Genomic DNA, 20321 nt, shown 5'->3' with positions numbered 1-20321 from the left:
AAAAACTTAAAACAAATTCTTATTTCCTGATGAATAGCCTTTGGACTACAATGTACAGTAACTTAAATAGAAAACTATATTTAGAAAGATTTTTCCTCCAAAAGCATTTTATTTTACAAACCCAATTATTTTTTTTTTAAAATCCGATTTAAATTTAGAAAATCATATTTTTTTTACAAAAATAATCATTGATTTTTATTCACCCTGCATGATAGCCTAGCAAGGCATCCCCCAACCTGGTGCACCCCCCGTGTTTTGGATGCAAATTCCCACCAGCTGCATGATGGGAGTTGTAGTCCAAGCGACACCAGCCAGGGTCCTCTGTGTGGTGCAGCAGCTGAGGCCGCCCTAATATTATTGCGCAAGGCGCTGTTCTTGGGGGCTTCCCTTTCTCTAGATCCACAGCTGCAAGTTAGCGCAGAATGCTGCAGCCCGATTGCTGACAGGAGTGAGGCCTTGCCAGCCTATCTCACCTGTGCTCAGATACCTGCCCTGGGTTCCAGCTTGATACCGGGCAAGGTTCAGGGTGCTACTATCAGTATATAAAGCCCGGAACAATTTGGGACCAGTTTACCTGCGAGATTGCCTCACCCCACATGAACTGACTTCGATTGGTGGAACTAGCATGCACCAAAGAAGTCCCATTCGATATTTGTAAGAGCTCAATATTTGAGTGTAGTGGCATTTAGACTGTGGAACTCCCTGCCTGTTGATATTAAGCGAGCACCTGCACTGTGGATTCTTCTGCACCTGATAAAAACATTCAGAGGTTTAGAAAGCTGGTGCAAGCCTTAATTGTAATTTTAACTTTCCGACGCCTGAAATTACCATTCCTAATTTTACTTAGTACAATGGGTGCTCAGGTTGTGAACGTGATCCGTGAGGGACGCATGTTCGCAACCTGGAGCATTGCCAACATACAGCAGGGCATCTGCGCATGCGCAAAGCGCGATTTAGCGCTTCTGCGCGTGTGCGACTGCCGAAACTGAGAAGTAACCCATTCCGGTACTTCTGGGTTTCAGCGCGTCCGTAACTCGAAAAAACGCAACCTGCAGCGTCTGTAACCCAAGGTATGACTGTAATTTTCTTATGGTTCTATCCTTTTTGTCAACCTCTTTCAAGGGTTTTATTTTGACATTCGAGCGGCGTATGAATTTGACGAAACAAGCAAATAGGTTGCTGCCGCAATGTGGGGCTGGTTCGCATACTGAGCCTCGCCCCACATTGGTGACCTGTTTGTGCGGCTGAGCTGAACTAGGCATAGCTTTCGAACCCAGTGTTGGCACCAACTAATCCAGAATGCGGCAGCTAGACTGGTGACTGGGGGCGGCCGCCGAGACCACATAACACCGGTCCTGAAAGATCTACGTTGGCTCCCAGTACATTTCTGAGCACAATTCAAAGTGTTGGTGCTGACCTTGAAAGCCCTAAACAGCCTCGGTCCAGTATATCCACCCCTATCGTTCTGCCCGGACACTGGGGTCCAGCTCCGAGGGCCTTCTGGCGGTTCCCTCCCTGTGAGAAGCCAAGTTACAGGGAACCAGGCAGAGGGCCTTCTCGGTGGTGGCGCCCACCCTGTGGAATGCCATCCCATCAGATGCCAAAGAGATAAACAACTACCTGACATTCAGAAGACATCTGAAGGCAGCCCTGCTTGGGGAAGTTTTAATGTGTGACATCTTAATGTATTTTTGGTCTTTGTGTAAGCCGCCCAGAGTGGCTGGGGAAACCCAGCCAGATGGGCGGGGTACAAGTAATAAATTATTATTATTATTATTATTATTATTATTATTATTATTATTGGCGTTTCAGGGGAGTAAATCCCCGCGTTTATTGAAGAGTCATGAGTCTGTCCCTTTCATCTTCAAGCCCCTTCTCCTGGCTGCCATCTGCATTGCAGGGACAACAATACTGGCCTAACTTACTGGACCGTCGTAGGGTTTTCTGAATCATTATCCCTTTAACAAGAAGTACTCTGAGCACTTGAAATTTGCTACTTGAAATTTGCAGCTCGGCGCCTTCTCTGACAAGGGATGTACCAGGGAAACAGACAAGCTGGTGACATGCGGTTATCTTTTCCTAAGGTATCCTGCCCCTATCCGTGGAAGCTCCACTTTAGGCCTTTGTGAGTAGGCTTCTCCACTTGAGTTGAGCTGAGGTAATGGTCAAGATCCAGTGCAGGGAGAACAGGGCTGGCCCGCCCTGTGGAATGCCCTCCCGGCAAGTGTCAAAGAGTTAAACAACTGTAAAAATTTTCGTAGGCATCTGAACACAGCCCTGCTTTGGGAAGCTTTTAAATGTTTGGATTTTCCTTCTTTTTTAAATTGCATTTTTGTTGGAAGCCACCCAGAGTGCCTGGGGCAGCCCAGGCAGGCAGGGTATAAGAATTTATTATTATTATTATTATTATTATTATTATTATTATTATTATTAATTTATTTATACCCACCCATCTAGCTGGACTTCCCCAGCCACTCTGGGTGGCTTTCAGCAAAATATTTAAATACAGTAATGAATCTAACATTAAAAGCTTCCCTAAACAGGGCTGCCTTCAGATGTCTTCTAAAAGTCTAGTAGTTGTTGTTGCCTTTGACGTATGGTGGGAGGGCGTTCCACAGGGAGGGTGCCACCACCGAGAAGGCCCTCTGCCTGGTTCCCTGTAACTTGGCTTCTCGCAGGGAGGAAACTGCCAGAAGGCCCTTGGCGCTGGACCTCAGTGTCCGGGCTGAACGATGGAGGTGGAGACGCTCCTTCAGGTATACTGGGCCGAAGCCGTTTAAGGCTTTCAAGGTCAGCACCAACACTTTGAATTGTGCTCAGAAACGTACTGGGAGCCAGTGTACGCCTTTCAAGACCGGTGTTATGTGGTCTCAGCGGCTGCTCCCAGTCCCCAGTCTAGCTGCCGCATTCTGGATTAATTGCAGTTTCCGGGTCACCTTCAAAGGTTGCACCACGTAGAGCGCATGGCAGTAGTCCAAGTGGGAGATAACCAGAGCATGCACCACTCTGGCGAGGCAGTCCAGATATTATTATTATTATTATTATTATTATTATTATTATTATTATTATTATTATTGGGATGGGTGCCTTTCCCAGGCTCCCCCTTTGCTGAGCAGACCTCGCTTTGCCTCTCGCCCCGCAGGTGCAACACCCAGGACTACATCTGGCACAAAGGCATCCGCTGCGAGTCCATCATCACCGACTTCCAGGTGATGTGCATCGCAGTGGGCTCGGCCGCCCTGGTGGTCCTCCTCCTCTTCATGATGACCGTCTTCTTCGCCAAGAAACTCTACCTGCTCAAAACCGAAAACAGCAAATTGCGCAAGACCAAGTGAGTGGCGGCGGGGCTGGGCGGGCGGGTTTATGGGTGGGTGGGTGTCAATGTCATGGGCGGGTTAGACACAGAGGAATGGGGGGGGGAACCAGCTGGGAACACCGCCAGGGAAGAAGGCGCAGAGCCCAGGGATTGGTGGTCGGAAGCTGAAGAGGCAACAGGGTTTAGTGAGCGGGGAGAGTCTGTGGCAGAGAGCAGTCCAGAATTGGAGGCTGAGGCGGGAGCGGAGGGAGACCAAGAGGCAGAGATGGGTCTGGCTGGCGCAGAGTCACGTGTCTCCCAGAACCAAGAGAGGCATGAACAGGGTGGAGGAGAGTTTGGCCTCATGCAGGCGCAGTCTCAGATTGCTTGGGAAATCCCTGGAGAGGAGGTTGAGACTCGGCAACTGATTTTCATGGAGGAAGGCTCCTGGGAATGAGCTGCTTTGCTCAGCCGCACACTCAGCCAAGTTGGGTTTTTGCTAATGAAGAGCTAACTCCGTCTTTAAATGGTGCGATCGCTGACTGGCAAGGAAGAGGCGGGAGACGGACGGTCCTGGGAAAGGTTTTGTCTTCGTTCTTTTATTGCGGAGGTGCCGGGTGTGTGTGTTTTGGCTTTTTTGTCCTGAGGGCCACACTCGTCTCTGGACCACCTCGCAAGGGCCGCATGCTAGCAGTGGGTGGGGCCTGGGCCAAAAGTGGGCGGAGCAACACATGTTTCTCATCATGGAGGAGAGGGCTATTGAGGACTCCTAGCCAGGATAGCTATACTCTGTGTCTGTGGTTAGAGACAGCAATTTAAAGCCCTAAATGGCCTCGGTCCTGTATACCTGAAGGAGCGTCTCCACCCCCATCATTCTGCCCGGACACTGAGATCCAGCGCCGAGGGCCTTCTGGCTGTTCGCTCCCTGCGAGAAGCCAAGTTACAAGGAACCAGGCAGAGGGCCTTCTCGGTGGTGGCGCCCGCCCTGTGGAATGCCCTCCCTTCAGATGTGAAGGAAATAAGCAGCTATCTTATCTTTAAAAGACATCTGAAGGCAGCCCTTTTTGGGGAAGTTTTTAATATTTAATGCTGTATTGTTTTTAACACTCAATTGGAAGCTGCCCAGAGTGGCTGGGGAGACTCAGCCAGATGTGTGGGGTATAAATATATTATTATTATTATTATTATTATTATTATTATTATTATTATTTGGATTCCAGTTGCTCTTGCGCTCAGATCCCGCTTGCTGGTTTCCCATCTGGTTGGCCACTGTGAGGACAGAATGCTGGACTGGGTGCGCCCCCTTCGGCCTCATCCAGCAGGCTTTCCTTATTACAATCCTGCCATCAACGAGAGGCTTTGTGGTATCCCTGCTCCCGTCCCCATTCTGTGATTTACGGGGCGGGAGTTTTCCGGCTGGGAGAAACGCCAAGTGTTGTGTGTGCCCGGGATGGAGCGCCTGTCACTTCGCCTCTTCCGCAGGGTTGTAAATTTCCCAGGTGGCATCAGAGAAAGAGGTGAAACAGAGTGGAAGGGGAGGGGGAATCTGTTCTGGAAAATGCACACAGCGGCATTTTTCAGAACTGCCCCCCCCTTTATATAAAAAAAGAATTTATCAGAATAGCAGTTTGCATGACCCACTAAGGAAGATAAGACGACTATAAAATTCGAAACAGCAACCATTAATTGCGCATTCGCTGAAAACCCAATTAAAACTATTTAGTTTAATTACTCCGCCAAGCCTGGTGAACTTGATCCGTGATGTCAGCTTCTCAAAGTCCTCTAGCAAGAGTCCTAAATGCCACATTTAGTAACGTCTTCACTGCTTAGTTAATTCCCAGCGTGACGGATGGGCTTGATGCAGCGAGTCCAGTTTCCCAATGTCTTGTTTTTATTATTATTATTATTATTAATTATTATTATTATTATTTCTTGAATTTATATACCGCCCTATACCCAGAGGTCTCAGGGCGGTTCACATAAAAGGATCACAGTATATAAAATAAAAATAAAAACAATAACCCAATTATAAAGTAAAGGTAAAGGGACCCCTGACCATTAGGTCCAGTCGTGGCTGACTCTGGGGTTGTGGCGCTCATCTCGCTTTACTGGCCGAGGGAGCCGGCGTACAGCTTCCGGGTCATGTGGCCAGCATGACTAAGCCGCTTCTGGCGAACCAGAGCAGTGCACAGAAACGCCGTTTACCTTCCCGCCGGAGTGGTACCTATTTATCTACTTGCACTTTGACGTGCTTTTGAACTGCTAGGTTGGCAGGAGCATGGACTGAGCAACGGGAGCTCACCCCGTCATGGGGATTCGAACCGCTGACCTTCTGATCGGCAAGTCCTAGGCTCTGTGGTTTAACCCACAGCGCCACCTGCGTCCCTGTAACTCAATTATACCCCCCCCACACACAAAAGAGCCACATTTTAAAAGGGTATGGGATGTTGGTCAGGCCAACCAAAGGCCTGGTTAAAAAGGAATGTTTTTGCCTGGCGCCTAAAGGTGTATAATGAAGGCGCCAGACGAACCTCCCTGGGGAGAGCATCCCACAGACAGGGAGCCAACGCGGAGAAGTTAGCAAGAGTCTTCAATCCCCACTTTCCGCACCCACCTCTTGCCCCCTTGCCTCTTAGGGAATCCCCCAGGGAATCCCATTGTCCTCCAGGGGGTGGTACTTCGCTGGGCTGCCCACTTCATGCAATTTTGGGGTGGAATCCTTTCAGGGCTGGGCTGCTTTTGCCCGCAGGTGAGGGAACTGTCAGAACATAAACATACAAGCTGTGTCATGGTCCGGTTCATGGGCGATCAAAGTCCCAGCTGGGGACGTGGGGACCGGGGGCAAGGTGGCGGGGTGGGAGCAGGAATGGGAGTCCAGAAGTCAGGAAGCCGAGGGTCTGAGGATCAAGAAGCAGGGAGTCAAACGCAGCAAGGCAGGGAACGTGTTGCTGTGGCAAAGAGCCGAAGGGAAATGCTGACCTTATATTCCTTTCCCAACTCTTGCCACCAGGTGCTGTGAGTTACCAATCGGCCTCACCTGTGTGGCTGTTCCTTGCCTCTCCAGAACAAACTTAGGAAGGCCCAGTCCTGCAAAGTCCTATTGGTCACAGGGCCTGGCTCCTGCACGAGCTCCTGACAACCTGGTGCTGCAGGCAGGAGGGACACCCATGACTCTTTGCCAACCAGGCTCATCTCTGCCCCTTGGCTTCCCTCCTCTCTTGCTTCTGCCTGAGTCTGGACTGCTCTCTGCCACAGACTCTCCCTGCTCACTAAACCCTGTCGCCTCTTCAGATTCCAACACATCCTCTTACCAGTCCTCCCCTTGTGACCACCCATTGTTGTCCCACCACCACTCCCCAGGCTCTGAGCTGTCTTTCCCTGGGGGGGGGGGTTCCCCAGCTGGTGCCTCCCCTCCCTCCTCTGCGTCCAGCCAGTCCCGAACCCAAGAGCCCCCTCCCCTCCTGTGGTTTCCAGCAACTTGAATTCAGAAGCATTTCTGCCTCCGAACATGGAAGCGGAGCCCAGCCTCCGTCACCAATAGCCTTTTCCTCCTCCATGAATTTGCCCAATCCTCTTTTTAAGTCATCTAGGATAGGTGGCCATCCCTGCCTCCTGTGGCAGTGAGTTCCGTAGGTTAACTGTGCGCTTGTGTGCCACAGAACTTCCTTCCATCCACCCTGAATTATTATTATTATTATTATTATTTATACCCCGCCCTTCCTGGTTCAGAAAACCGGGCTCAGGGTGGCTAACAACAAATTTAAAACACTTAATTGATGCAAGAAATACAGCATAAAATACAGTATAAAACGTGAATAACAACAAATTCAAAAATCAATTTAGGGGGGAAATCCATCCAATAAACATTAGAGGATCACCAGGGCTAGCTGGCTAAATTAGTCCCATTTGGGCCAGCGAGGAGACCAGGGGAGAATTAGCTGTGGGATCCCAGAGCGGGTAATGTTCATAAAAAGGGGAGAGGGAGGGAAGGAAGGGGAATAAAAGATCAGGCTAAGTTCAAATTGAAAGCCAGGCAGAATAGCTCTGTCTTACAGGCCCTGCGGAAGGAAGTTAAATCCTGCAGGGCCCTGGTCTCATGGGACAAAGCATTCCACCAGGTCGGAGCCACCACTGAGAAGGCCCTGGCCCTGGTGGAGGATAATCTGACTTCCTTAGGGCCCAGGACCTCTAAACTATGATGATTCATGGACCTTAAGGAAATCTTCCAGCCCTCGGCCTCATTGGATACCCACGAGTTGTAGCCTGTCCCAGGTCCCTATTCTTCTTCTTCATGCTCAATGTTGAGCTAAACCTGAAGCCTGGAAACTCTGCTGCCTGCCGGGCTTTTGGGGCTGCGAGCGCAGGCCTGCTCACCCTGCATAACCCCACTTAGCATCTGGAGGGTGGGAAGGAGGGAGAGCTCCTGCGCTGCTTCTCGGCTAAGGTTACCGCTTTGTATCCCAGCTCCTGGCTCTCCTCTCTTTCCCCTCCTGGGTCTGAGCAGGCCAGCTCCCTAATGAGCGGTTAATTGCTGTTTTGCAAAAGTGCCATCAGTAATTACCAAGGAGTGCTTTGCACTGTCTGGCAAGACCTGTGGGGGTGTGGGGTGGGGGCCATGGGAGGGGGAGAGCAAAGGTAGTTGCCAGCAGCTTCTGGGCATTGAATGCACTTTGAGCTCTTCCCTTACGTCTTCAGTAGAAGAACTCCAAAATACGGGGCTTTTTTGCATGTCATGGGCATCGCTGTTTTTCGCCAAGGCAACGCCATTTGTGGTTATTGACTGCATCCCAGGCACCGGGAAACAAAAGTCTCCCGGTGGTATCCTGTTGGGAAGATGCAAAATGATAGAGTGGGTTTGCATCAAACAAAAAACTGCCCCCTCTCTGAGAATCCCAGCTGATCTCTCATTTCTGGCTGCAATGAGCCATTTTTCAAAGCTCCCTGTCATGGCAGAATCTATTAATCGCCACCCAAGCTGCAAGAACCCAAGTCTTTCTGACCCAATGCGCTTTCTGTAGCAGGGGCTATGCTGGTTCCCTCCGCTTTGCGCTCAGCGCCTGGCAACCAGAGATAGACTCTTCTTGGATATGGAGGTTCCGCTCAGCACCAAGGCTGTTTGCATGCCGCAATTTTGTAGGAGGACCGAAAACCCACGGTGCGATGTCTTCCACGCGAAAATGCAACATTTTGAGGGCGTCTCTGCGTGAATCTAGCCTTTGTGGACCCAATTCAATGGACTACTGCAATGCGCTCTACGTGGGGCTACCTTTGAAGGTGACCTGGAAACTGCAATTAATCCAGAATGCGGCAGCTAGACTGGTGCCTGGGAGCGGCCGCTGAGACCACATAACACCGGTCCTGAGAGATCTGCATTGGCTCCCAGTACGTTTCCGAGCACAATTCATAGTGTTGGTGCTGACCTTTAAAGCCCTAAACGGTCCAGTATACCTGAAGGAGCGTCTTCACCCCCATTGTTCTGCCCGGACACTGAGGTCCTTCTGGCAGTTCCCTCATTGCGAGAAGTGAGGTTACAGAGAACCAGACAGAGGGCCTTCTCGGTGGTGGCACCTGCCCTATGGAACGCCCTCCCTTCAGATGTGAAGGAAATAAGCAGCTATCTTATCTTTAAAAGACATCTGAAGGCAGCCCTGTTCAGGGAAGTTTGTAAAATCTTTATAGAATTCCTTCAAATCATAAAAAGTTCATTTTTTCAAATCATATTTAGTCTCAAAGTCTCTGTACTTTGTACAGTGGAAGACAAGCTTTGTGTATTTAACAGTGAATGAATGAATGATTTTGAATGAATGTATATATATGAAAATATCAAATGCTGTGGAACAGTGCTCGTGTAATAATGTAGTCGCAGCATTTGATATTTTCATTTACATACACTCATTTGAAATAAGATGGGTTTATGAAGCAATTCTATATCCACCCTCCACGCTGTTGGAGAATTCTACAAAACAGTAGTCAATATCCGGAATCACTGCTCAGTGTTGAGCATCATTGTGGAATACACAACGCTTCACAGCTTGTCTTCCACCGTACAAAGTCTGGTACCTCGCTTCATTTAAAGATTTCCAGAGACTTTGAGACTAAAGATTTCATTCTGAACTTTTTGTGATTTGAAGGAATTCTATAAAGATTGTTTATTACGTATGTTTACGGTCATTGTGTTGCCTAGACATTGCTCTGGAACGGGACGCCCCTTCATAGCTGTCAATGTTTCCCTTTTTTTAAAGGGAATTTCCCTTATTCTGAATAGGATTCCTCGCGAGAAAAGGGAAAAGCTGACAGCTATTCGCCCCTTCTCTCTGGGTCCTTGACATCCACGCTGCGTCCCTGTGATGTGTGATTCAGCTGGGTCCCGTCCAGGCAGGGCGGGGTCCCCATGCTTAATATGTGCAGAGATGGGTCCCTGAATTCTTAGCAACAACACGTTGGGGGGGGGAAGGACGGAGCCTGGGAACTGCCCCCACCCCTCTTCCCGAGCGCCCCTTTCTGCCAGAGGTCATGGGAGCGGCTTGCATTCCTATGTGCTGCTTTTTCTTTTGCAAATGAGCTTGGTTCCCCCCCCCCTTTAAGAAAAACAAAACCGCCTGAGTGCGCAGCCACAATGCCCCCCCTTTTCTTCTTCCCTCCAGCTCCCTTAAAGAGCTTTGTGGGGGGGGCGCTGAGCAGCTGGTGCTCTGCATGGGGGCTCTTAGCTTGGCAACAGCAGATGGCCGTATTGTCCGTCGGGTGGGGAGGGGGATGGCTTTATATGGCGGAGGGGTGGGGGTCTTCGAAGGGAAAGATTCCCTCCATTGGCATCTTGGGGGAGGCAGAGGTCATCTGAGAGTGGGGGGGGGCTAGCGTTGGGGAGAAGCAACACAATTTCCTTTGGGGAGATACGATATACAATATACAAATATCTTTATTGTCATTGTCCCATGCAGAACAATGAAATTTAAAAACTACATAAAACATTCAAAAACACCTAAAAACTCTGAAACCCCATTTTAAAATGCACTATACTATAGAGACCCTTTATGCTGTGTTTAGAACCAGAATAGCATTTGCGTAGAAACTGTTTCTCAGGCGGCTAGTCCTGGCCTTTATAACCCTGGACCTTCTTCCAGAAGGCAGAAGCTGAAAGAGATCATTTCTGGGGTGCGCACTATCCTGCGCTATCTCTGCAGTTTTCTTATGGCACCTGGAAGCATAGATTTGATACAAGGAGGGAAGAGTGCACCCAATTATTCTCTCCGCAGTCTTGACAACCCTGGACAGCACTGGTTTCTCCCCTGACTGTGCAGCTCCCAAACCACACACAGAGACCATAATTTAATACACTCTCCACAGTCCAATGGTAAAATGCCATCAACAGGTCCTTTGAGAGATTATTTTTCCGGGGGATTCTCAGAAAATATAACCTCTGCTGTGCTCTCTTCACCAGGTCTTTGCTGTTTTCTCCCCAAGTTAGGTCGTCTCTCAAACTCCATTCCCAGAATTCAAAACACTGAGACCTGTTCCACGCACTTTCCCTCAATAATGAGTGGCTGAATATTCAGTTTACATTTCCTAAAGTCCACAATGATCTCTTTTGTTTTCTTTAAGTTAAGGAGTAAGTTGTTTTTCCTGTACCACTCCCCCAACTGCTCAACTTCCTTCCTATAGGCCGCCTCCCCTTCTCCAGCAGCATGGCGCAAAAAGTTGGCAGATCGCGTCTTCCTGGCACCAAGCACACCGTGCCCCCCTTGCGAATGAGGCCGTGGAATCGTAAAACAGTTGAATTGCAAAGGGACCGGGGGGGGGGCATCTAGTCAAACACCCCCTGAAATGCAGGAACCACAGCACTTTTGCTCTGCTGTTGGAATGTGGCCCCCAGAAGGTTATGTGGCGGAGAATGTGGCCCTTGAGCTTCCCACAGTTGTTGATTGGCATGTGTTTCTCACTTTCCTGTATAGCTTAGCTTAGATAATTTATTCCGGTCGGAGACCAGCTTATAAAACACACTTGGGGGGGGGTACAGTCACAGAAGGAAAACAAACAATTAAAACCATGTACAACAATACATTTAAAATTTATAAATGCGATTAGCGTATAGACACTTAAAACTTTCAGATAAGGTACCGCAAAGAGCTGACCCAGAGTCACCCAGGGAATCACGTTTGGGGATTTTCTTAATGAACTCGTTTGGGTCGGGAGATGATCTGCGCCTACAGATCTGTACACAGAATCTGGCGACCATCCGGGTCGTCTTCTGATCTTTGCCTAACAGGAAAAGGTCAAACTTCTCCCTTGTATATTTTCTACTGCACAACTTTAAGTCTTTTTGTTGTAATTTTTAAATTTGTTTTTTAATTGTTTTGATTTGTTTTAATTGTTGTTGTGATTTTTTTAAAAACGAAAGGGCAATCAATAAATTCATTATCGAAGAGGGTTTTCTGCCCCCTGCGTTATTGTCATAAGAAATGATGAACAATATGTCATAATTAATATTATTCTAACGCCACAATAAGAAAAATAAAAAGATGGGTGGTCACAGGGATGCCACACAACATTGGGTCTGACATCGGTCCCTTCTGACTCTGTGGATTCCGTGAATGTTAATCGTTTTAAGCAAAAATGATGCGAAGCACAGACAGGAGGTTTAGGCAGGAAACTTTCCTCCTGGGAGGTTCTCCTCCGCAAGTTCAAATTTGGCCAGAGATTGCTGCGTGAAAGGCACTCTGCAACTGCTCAGAAGCAACCTCTTCCCAGCGCTTCACCTGTTCTGGTGGTGAGCCATTGCTCTGCAAAGTGAATGTGAGTGACCTCTGGTTTTTCCCGTGGGAAGCGTTGTGGAACGAACAGTTAGATTGCTTCATTTTTGGAGTAGGCTTTGGGGGGGTGGGGAGTACAGTTGGGTGTGCAGAAAAGAGAGTGGTTGTAGGAGCTGCCCTCTATTTGTGCAACTCTATGCCATTCACTTCCATGTATAATAATTATAATAATAATTTATTATTTATACCCCGCCCATCTGGCTGGGTTTCCCCAGCCACTCTGGATGGCTTCCAACCGAATATTTAAAACAATACAGCACCAGACATTAAAAACTTCCCTAAACAGGGCCGCCTTCAGTTGTCTTTTAAAAGTAAAATACCTGTTTATTGCCTTGACATCTGAAGGGAGGGCGTTCCACAGGGCAGGTGCCACCACCGAGAAGGCCCTCTGCCTGGTTCCCTGCAACCTCACTTCTCACAGGGAGGGAACTGCCAGAAGGCCCTTGGCGCTGGACCTCAGTGTCCAGGCTGGATGATGGGGGTGGAGATGCTCCTTCAGGTCTACTGGGCCTTTGAGGCCATTTAGGGCTCGAAAGGTCAGCACCAACACTTTGAATTGTGCTCGGAAACGTACTGGGAGCCGTAAATGTGTTTGAACAGCGTAGCAGGTGCTCAAAGTTCCCTGGAAAGATTGCTATGGTTTGTTGCCAGCTGGACAATCGAGTTGTGTTTTGCCTTTGTTGAGAGTCCTACATGGCGGGAATGAGGGGTTGGCCTGGATGACCTTTGGGTTCCCTTTCAAATCTGCGATTACTCTTTCTGACCTCTGGATTCTCTCCTTTCTTTCCTCTTTCTGCTTCTTGTTTGTTTCCCCTCTTCTCCTCCCCGGCGCCGGCAGATACCGAACCCCCTCTGAGCTCCACAACGACAACTTCTCGCTGTCCACAATTGCGGAGGGCTCGCACCCAAATGTAAGGAAATTTTGTGACACCCCCTCCAACCTCTCCCCTCATGCTCGTGCATTGGCTTACTATGATAACATTATCTGTCAGGTAACTCGTCTTCTTCACGTCTCCCCCCTTGCTGCATGCCTCCTGCCCCCCACCCTCGTCTCCCGCCCCACTGCCTGCCCCACAGCACGCTCAGACCAACACCAGCGAGAGAAATTGCCGGCACCTGCACTGGTGCAATAGCAAAGTCGGGGGGTCCGACTTCCCCCAACCAGAGATAACCCCAAAACAGCCCCGCTCACTTTGACCAGAAGCCCAGCTATCCTGGCACCCTGTTTTCCCAGGGTCCAAACGCCCCAAAGAACCTCAGAATTGAGATAGACTGCCCCTGGAGCTGCAAGTTCCATACAGATGTCAGAAGAGCCAGTGGTTCAGTACAGGTGAAACTCGAAAAATTAGAATATCGTGGGAAAGTTCCTTGATTTCCGTAATTCAACTTAAAAGGTGAAACTCATATATGAGATCGACTCATGACATGCAAAGCGAGATCTGCTTCTACTTCTCAGAGGTCCAATCTTGCTCGATTTGCAATCCTTGTTTTGCTGATTTCCTTGAATATTCTAATTTCTGAGATGGTTAATTTGGGGTTTTCATAAGCTGTGCGTCATCGCGACGATAACAAATCAAGGCTTGACATATCTCGCTTTGCATGTCACGAGTCTATCTCATATATCAGTTTCACCTTTCAAGTTGAATTGTGGAAATCAAGGAACTTTTCCATGATATTCAAATTTTTTGAGTTTCACCTGTAGGTTCCTCCAGTAAACACCCTGGCAGGAACCCCGTAAGTTCCTAAGAAGTGGCCAGTTATCCCAGCGGGAACTCCACAAAGCAGGGACCTGAGTTCGATACTTGCACACTCCTCACTTGTGAATCCAGGCAGCTGGATGTGTTCGAAAGCATCTCTGCTGTCCTTTTTCTGTGGATTTATCTAGTCCCTGTTGGTGGGTGTCGCTGTCTCCTGCGGAAAGGAGTTCCCTAGTTTAACGGCGCACTGCATGTGAAAATTCTGCCCTTTCCAACATTCAGCTTCCTTGAATGCCCACGAGTTTTTTCCATTATGAAAGAGGGAGGGGGAAAATTATTCCTCCTCTACGCACACTGTATAAACTTCCGCCACATCCTCCGTTATACTTGCCTTTCCTCCTCCAAGCTGAAAATGCAACCTTTCCCCTCATAGGGAGTTGCTGCAACCCAACTGATCATTTTCTGCAGAATATATCTTTTTAAGGACGTGGGTGGCGCTGTGGGTTAAACCACAGAGTCTAGGACTTGCCGATCAGAAGGTCGGCGGTTCGATTCCTGCGACAGGGTGAGCTCCCGTTGCTCGGTCCCTGCTCCTGCCAACCTAGCAGTTCAAAAGCACGTCAAACTGCAAGTAGATAAATAGGTACCGCTCCGGCGGGAAGGTAAACGGCATTTCCGTGCGCTGCTCTGGTTCGCCAGAAGCGGCTTAGTCATGCTGGCCACATGACCCGGAAGCTCCCTCGGCCAATAAAGTGAGATGAGTGCTGCAACCCCAGAGTCGGTCATGACTGGACCTAATGGTCAGGGGTCCCTTTACCTTTACCTTTACAGTGGTGCCCCGCAAGACGAACGCCTCGCAAGATGGAAAACCCGCTAGGCGAAAGGGTTTTCTGTTTTGGAGGCGCTTGACAAAACAAATTTCCCTATGGGGTTGCTTCGCAAGACGAAAAAATCTTGCGAGTCCCCGCGGGGTTTTTTTCGCTTTCCCCCCCCTTTTCCTAAGCTGCTAAGCCGCTTAACAGCTGATCCGCTGATAAGCCGCTTAACAGCTGATCGCTAGCGGTCTAATCTGCTAAGCGGTCAATGGGCTTGCTTCGCAAGACGAAAAAACCGCTAGACGAAGAGAATCGCGGAACGGATTCTTTTCGTCTTGCGAGGCACCACTGTATATCCTTTTAAAAAGGGCAGCTCTCTGCCGCCCTCTAGTGGTGGGGCCGATCCACGTAGGAGTTGTGCCGCTGTTCCCCCACATGGCTGCGTTTATCTCCACCCCACTGTTCATCCGGTGCACTGGGCCTGCCGGCCTGCCTGCCTATCCTCTTCCAGGGCCTTTGGGAAAGTCAACCACATTTGCATAAAATGCACTTTTATCCAGATATTTTTTTTAAAAAAAAACAAACTATACAAATTAATGCTGCAATCCTATATGCCTTTACCAGAAAGTCAGCCAGTCAGAAAAATCACCGCTAAACATGCCCTGCTGGATGTCCAGTAGCTTTGGGGCAGCCGCGTAGAATTGAAATATCATAAGGGGTCCCCCAGCGGTCATCTAGTCCAGCCCCCTGCAGAGGAGGAATCACGCCAAATATTTCGAGAAGCAGGAAACGAGGAAGGTCTTGCGCCTTTCAGCAAAGCAACTGTGTGCCCTGGCAATGCGCATGATTAGCGATTGGGGGCGGAGGCGGTGTTGCCGAATGTGGCCCCCAAAATCTCTTGATCCGGCCCTTGGGACTGCCAAGCCTGCAGCCTGCTGTTGCTTGCCTGAGCGATGCTTCCCCGATGAATGTGCTCCCTGCCCCTCCTTCCCTTCCATGTTTCCGCAACCCCCCCCCCCGCCTCCCTTGTGTCCATCCTCACGGGGGCTTGGACCCTGCTTGTCTGCGTGCCGACAACCACATGCCCACACCCACCTCTGGCCACGGGGGTCTCGGGGTGGGGGCTTGAGGCTGCTATGCGCTTGCTGCTTCCTCTCTCCAGTGCTGCCTGTGGGAGGGGGAAGTGGGGGGGAGATGGGGATGCCACAGAGCATGTGCAGAGAGCATCAGGGACACTCTGGGAGTGTCAACAGACAGACCTCCACAGCTGGGGGTTTCAGGGTATTTATTTCATTATTTTTGTGTTCTTATTGTAGGCATTCCGGCGTTCATTAAAAAGCACACACACACACACATATCTCTGAGGACTTTTCAGTCCAGATAGATAGACAGACAGATATACTGTAGATAGATGATAGATAGATAGATAGATAGATAGATAGATAGATAGATAGATAGACAGACAGAAAGACAGATATAGATGATAGATATAGATCGACAGACAGATATATATACTGTAAATAGATGATATAGATGATAGAGATAGATAGGTAGATAGATGATAGATAGATTATAGATAGATAGATAGATAGATAGATAGATAGATAGATAGATAGACAGAAAGACAGATATAGATGATAGATATAGATAGATAGATAGATAGATAGATAGATAGATATACTGTAAATAGAGGATAGAGATAGATAGATGATCGAGATAGATGATAGATAGATAGATAGATAGATAGATAGATAGATAGATAGATAGATGATAGATAGATTATAGATAGATAGATAGATAGATAGATAGATAGATAGATGATAGATAGATGATAGGATAGATAGATAGATAGATAGATAGATAGATAGATAGATAGATAGATAGATGATAGATAGATAGATGATAGATAGATAGATAGATAGATGATAGATAGATAGATAGATGATAGATAGATAGATGATATAGATAGAGAGAGAGAAAAAAAATTAATACCACAATCCTATGTGCATTTGCCAGGGAGTTGCTGCTGGCTCATGTAGCAGGAGGTCCCAATCCATGATCCAGCAGCTTTCTCTCATATATATGGTTTTTCTTTCATATATATGGTTTTTAAATTGTATTTCGGTTTGAAGCCTGTGGTATTCAAACTGCGCTACAATAAAAACGCAGCATATACGAAATGTCGTCGGCATGGACTTTCACACGCAGTGCGCCGTTAAACCAGGGAACTCCCTTCCGCAGGAGGCAGCAACGCCCACCAACCTGAACAGTGCGCTTCTGCGCATGCGCGTGTGGCGAAACCCAGAAGTATATCCTTCCGGGGTTGCCGCGTTCTCAACCCGGACGTTACGTTCCGAGAGTCCACTGTATTAATATATATACTGCTTATCTGCCAAGCTGGCTCCCGAAGGGATTTTACAACTATGAAATCCGTCACAAAATCCAAACAGAATTAAAACGTCCGGGAACAATGTCATTGGAGAATTAAAGCATCCTTATTTAAAATGTGGGACGTGGGTGGCGCTAGGCTTGCCGATCAGAAGGTCGGAGGTTCGAATCCCCACGACGGGGTAAGCATGTCAAAGTGCAAGTAGATAAATAGGTACCGCTCCGGCGGGAAGGTAAACGGCGTTTCCATGCGCTGCTCTGGTTCGCTAGAAGCGGCTTAGTCATGCTGGCCACATGACCCAGAAGCTGTACACTGGCTCCCTCGGCCAGTAAAGTGAGATGAGCGCCGCAACCCCAGAGTTGGCCACGACTGGACCTAATGGTCAGGGGTCCCTTTACCTTTACCTTTATTTAAAATGCACAGTAACCCAGTTTTAAAAAAAAAATGTATTTGAGACCAGCACCCTGATACTCTAAACTATCCTGGAGTTAATTGCCAGAATCCCGATGCTGTCCTCAGAAGCGTAGTTGATACCACATTGCTGTGTTTGCTTTTAACTACATTTCTATAGTCGCCCCATGTAACCGGAGTCCCCTGATTGGATTGGGGAGGAGAAAACCCAGCAACATTAAAATGCAAGGGAAAACCGTTGCAAATTAACAAAAGAACTTGAAACTTAAAACCTAGGGCTTAAAATTTGATTTAAAACTGGGAGGAGTGGCAGTTGAATTGGTTAAAAAGGCACGGGCTTGCAGAAAGATCTTTGCTCAGCGCATTCCAGATTAGGGTGCCTGAAAACCTCTCCGTGTGGAGATCTGTTCCATAGCCAGGAGCACAGAGAATCAGACCATTGGTCCAGCTAGCGACTTCCCACACTGACCGGCAGCTGCCCTCCATCAACTCATCAGGGCATCTTTCCCAGCCCTAACAGGAGGTCCCTTTGGGGACTAAACCTGGGATTCAAAGGAGGTGCTCTCCCAGTGAGCTAGGGTGAGGCGTTTCCAAAGTAAAGGAAGGATTGAATTCTGATTAATAAGAATACACACAGAGGCTTGAACCAGCAAGACTCTGGGAAGGGTGCGTATGATAGTCTCTCCCTCCACCCCCTGGCCCAGGTCGTTTTATTCACAAAAGAGCTTTTTACAGAGTGTTCGTAAGAACCAATCAGATTTCTTCTAAGCATTTCAACAAACCCTACTGGGGACAAAGTTAAACTACCAAAACTAATTAAGCATGGGGTAAATAAAACAGAACTACAAAGAAGTGCATTTGGCAACCCCGGGAATTGATAAACAAGCAATATACATGAGAAGGATGGCCAGGAGGACAGCAATCAATATCACCTTCAGGTGAGATCTGTTTCCTGGCCCTAAGATTAACGTATCAGAAAAGCGACATCAAAGAAACTGCCCCCTGTCTTTGATGACCCAGGATGCCTGCCTGGCGAAGCAACTGACAGTGTACATGACTGGCCAAGCAAGAGAAATGGAACAGGGATGCAGAGGTGTGGATTGATCAGAAATCATATCAAAACAGTTCAAACCCAGTCAACGCAATGCTTTCATTGCTGACACAGATGGCTTCCTCTATATTTGCTATAATTCCTCATAGGAATCCCACCTGATCACTACACTAGGGCCCGGCTCCAAAAACAAGATTCTAGCCCTCATGGAGGTCTGGTTTGAATAAGAACCTCATAAGATGCCTTATTACCCAGTCGGGGCATGGATCCATCCAATTCATTATTGTCTGCGCTGATTGACTCTCCAGGATCAGGGACGGGGATCTTGCCGGATCCCTGGGGATTAAGCCCAGGGGGCTGGAATGGATGACCTCACGGGTCCCTCCGAGCTCTACTGTTGTACGATTCAGGAGCTTGTGATTTCTTACCTCAAAGCATAGGATTCAGCCAGCTAGCGGCCTTTGCGCCAGGATCTGGCCCCAAAGATTCCCCCGTCCGTGCTAGGCCTTCCTAGTTGAGATCTCTGTTGCCGTCACCGCTTCCAGCACTGACTCCCTTTTCTCTCTCGCGCTTCCTTGCTCCCTCCCTTCCCGACCGCCTCCCCCCCCAATTTAGGACGACCCCAATGCCCCCCACAAGCTTCAAGACCCCTTGAAGTCGTGCCTGAAAGACGAGGAGTCCTTCAACATCCAGAACTCCATGTCGCCCAAACTGGACAACGGCAAAGGGGAACCGGACGACTCGGAGGTGAATTGCTTGCAGAACAACCTGACATGAGAGGCCAGAAGGAGAGAAAGAAAGGAGAGAGAAAGAAAGAAAGAGAGAGAGAAAGAAAGAAAGAAAGAGAGAGAGAAAGAGAGAGAGAGGAAATGAGGGAGGGGGGAAACGGGAATAAGGCGGAATAAAACATTTAAGAGCACGAGGGTCGCCCCCTCTTTGTACAAAGCTCATTTCTCGTAATCGTTCGTTCTCTTTGCTTTCCCCCTTCCCCAACGACTTAATAGCATGCTTTGATGTGTTTTTGTACAGCGGGAAAAACAAGGGTAATAATAAAGAATACACAAGAAGATGAAACTCTTCCTCTATCAAGTGTGTGCCCCCCCCCCCAATGAATTGTGTGTGTTGGGTTGTGTGTTCCGTTGCCGTCTGTATAATGCCTGGGTTAGCCTCACTCCTGAATCTTCCCTCTCCCCCCCCCTCCGTCCTTCCCAAATCTTCCCCCCTCACTGCTGTGATTTCTAAACCTTTGCTGTGACTCGACTGACTTTTTTTTGTATTTTACCCAGCCTTTTTTGGAGAAACGAGTTTGAAAATGTGAAAAAAATTAAAAGACCTTGAAATAATAATAATAATTAAAAAATACAAAACATTTTTTTAAAGTTAATCTGCTGCTGTGTGTCTCTTCCTGCGTGTGGGTGTGGGGGGGTGATGGGGGGGTGAGGATTTGGAGGGGCAGCCGCTTTGGAAATGGCCAGGCACGATTCCTACATTAAAGGGGGTTGGTTTGGATGACCTTTGGAGGTCCCTTCCAACTCCCAGGATTTGGGGAGGCGAGAAAGGCAGGCGCTAACTGCGACAGGTGACCTTCAAATGCTGAGATGTGGGGGAAAGAGGGTGTGAGCACCAGGACCACAGGTGAAGGTGCTCAGATTGAGGAAGCGATTTTGGAAATGTTATAGGGTCGGAAGGAAAGAACGCCATTGCCCCCCACATGTCACCGGGCCATTGCTTAGTCAACAGCTGCAGCCGTTGACCAGTAATAATAATAATAATAATAATTTATTATTTATACCCTGCCCATCTGGCTGGGTTTCCCCAGCCACTCTGGGCGGCTTCCACCCGAATATTAAAAACAA

At 48.4% G+C, this 20321-nt stretch overlaps 1 protein-coding gene across 2 annotated transcripts in view; it reads left to right on the top strand.

Moving 5' to 3' along the window:
* The window catches only part of CSPG5 (chondroitin sulfate proteoglycan 5), a 28264-nt gene extending 8415 nt beyond the window's left edge, over positions 1-19849 (top strand). The window contains exons 3-5 of one of the 2 annotated variants that reach the window (XM_081931726.1): positions 3143-3331; positions 12941-13094; positions 19081-19849. In XM_081931726.1, coding sequence (XP_081787852.1) covers positions 3143-3331; positions 12941-13094; positions 19081-19242 — 505 coding nt within the window. In that variant the 3' untranslated portion in view covers positions 19243-19849. The remainder of the gene's footprint in view (positions 1-3142; positions 3332-12940; positions 13095-19080) is intronic. The other variant, XM_081931727.1, reaches the window with a different exon arrangement.
* The last annotated feature ends 472 nt before the right edge of the window (positions 19850-20321 follow it).

This window comes from Podarcis melisellensis (genome assembly GCF_964234715.1).
Source record: "Podarcis melisellensis genome assembly, chromosome: 12".
NCBI lineage: Eukaryota > Metazoa > Chordata > Lepidosauria > Squamata > Lacertidae > Podarcis > Podarcis melisellensis.
The sequence above is the reverse complement of the archived record's forward strand: the minus strand, read 5'-3'. Positions and strand labels throughout refer to the sequence as shown.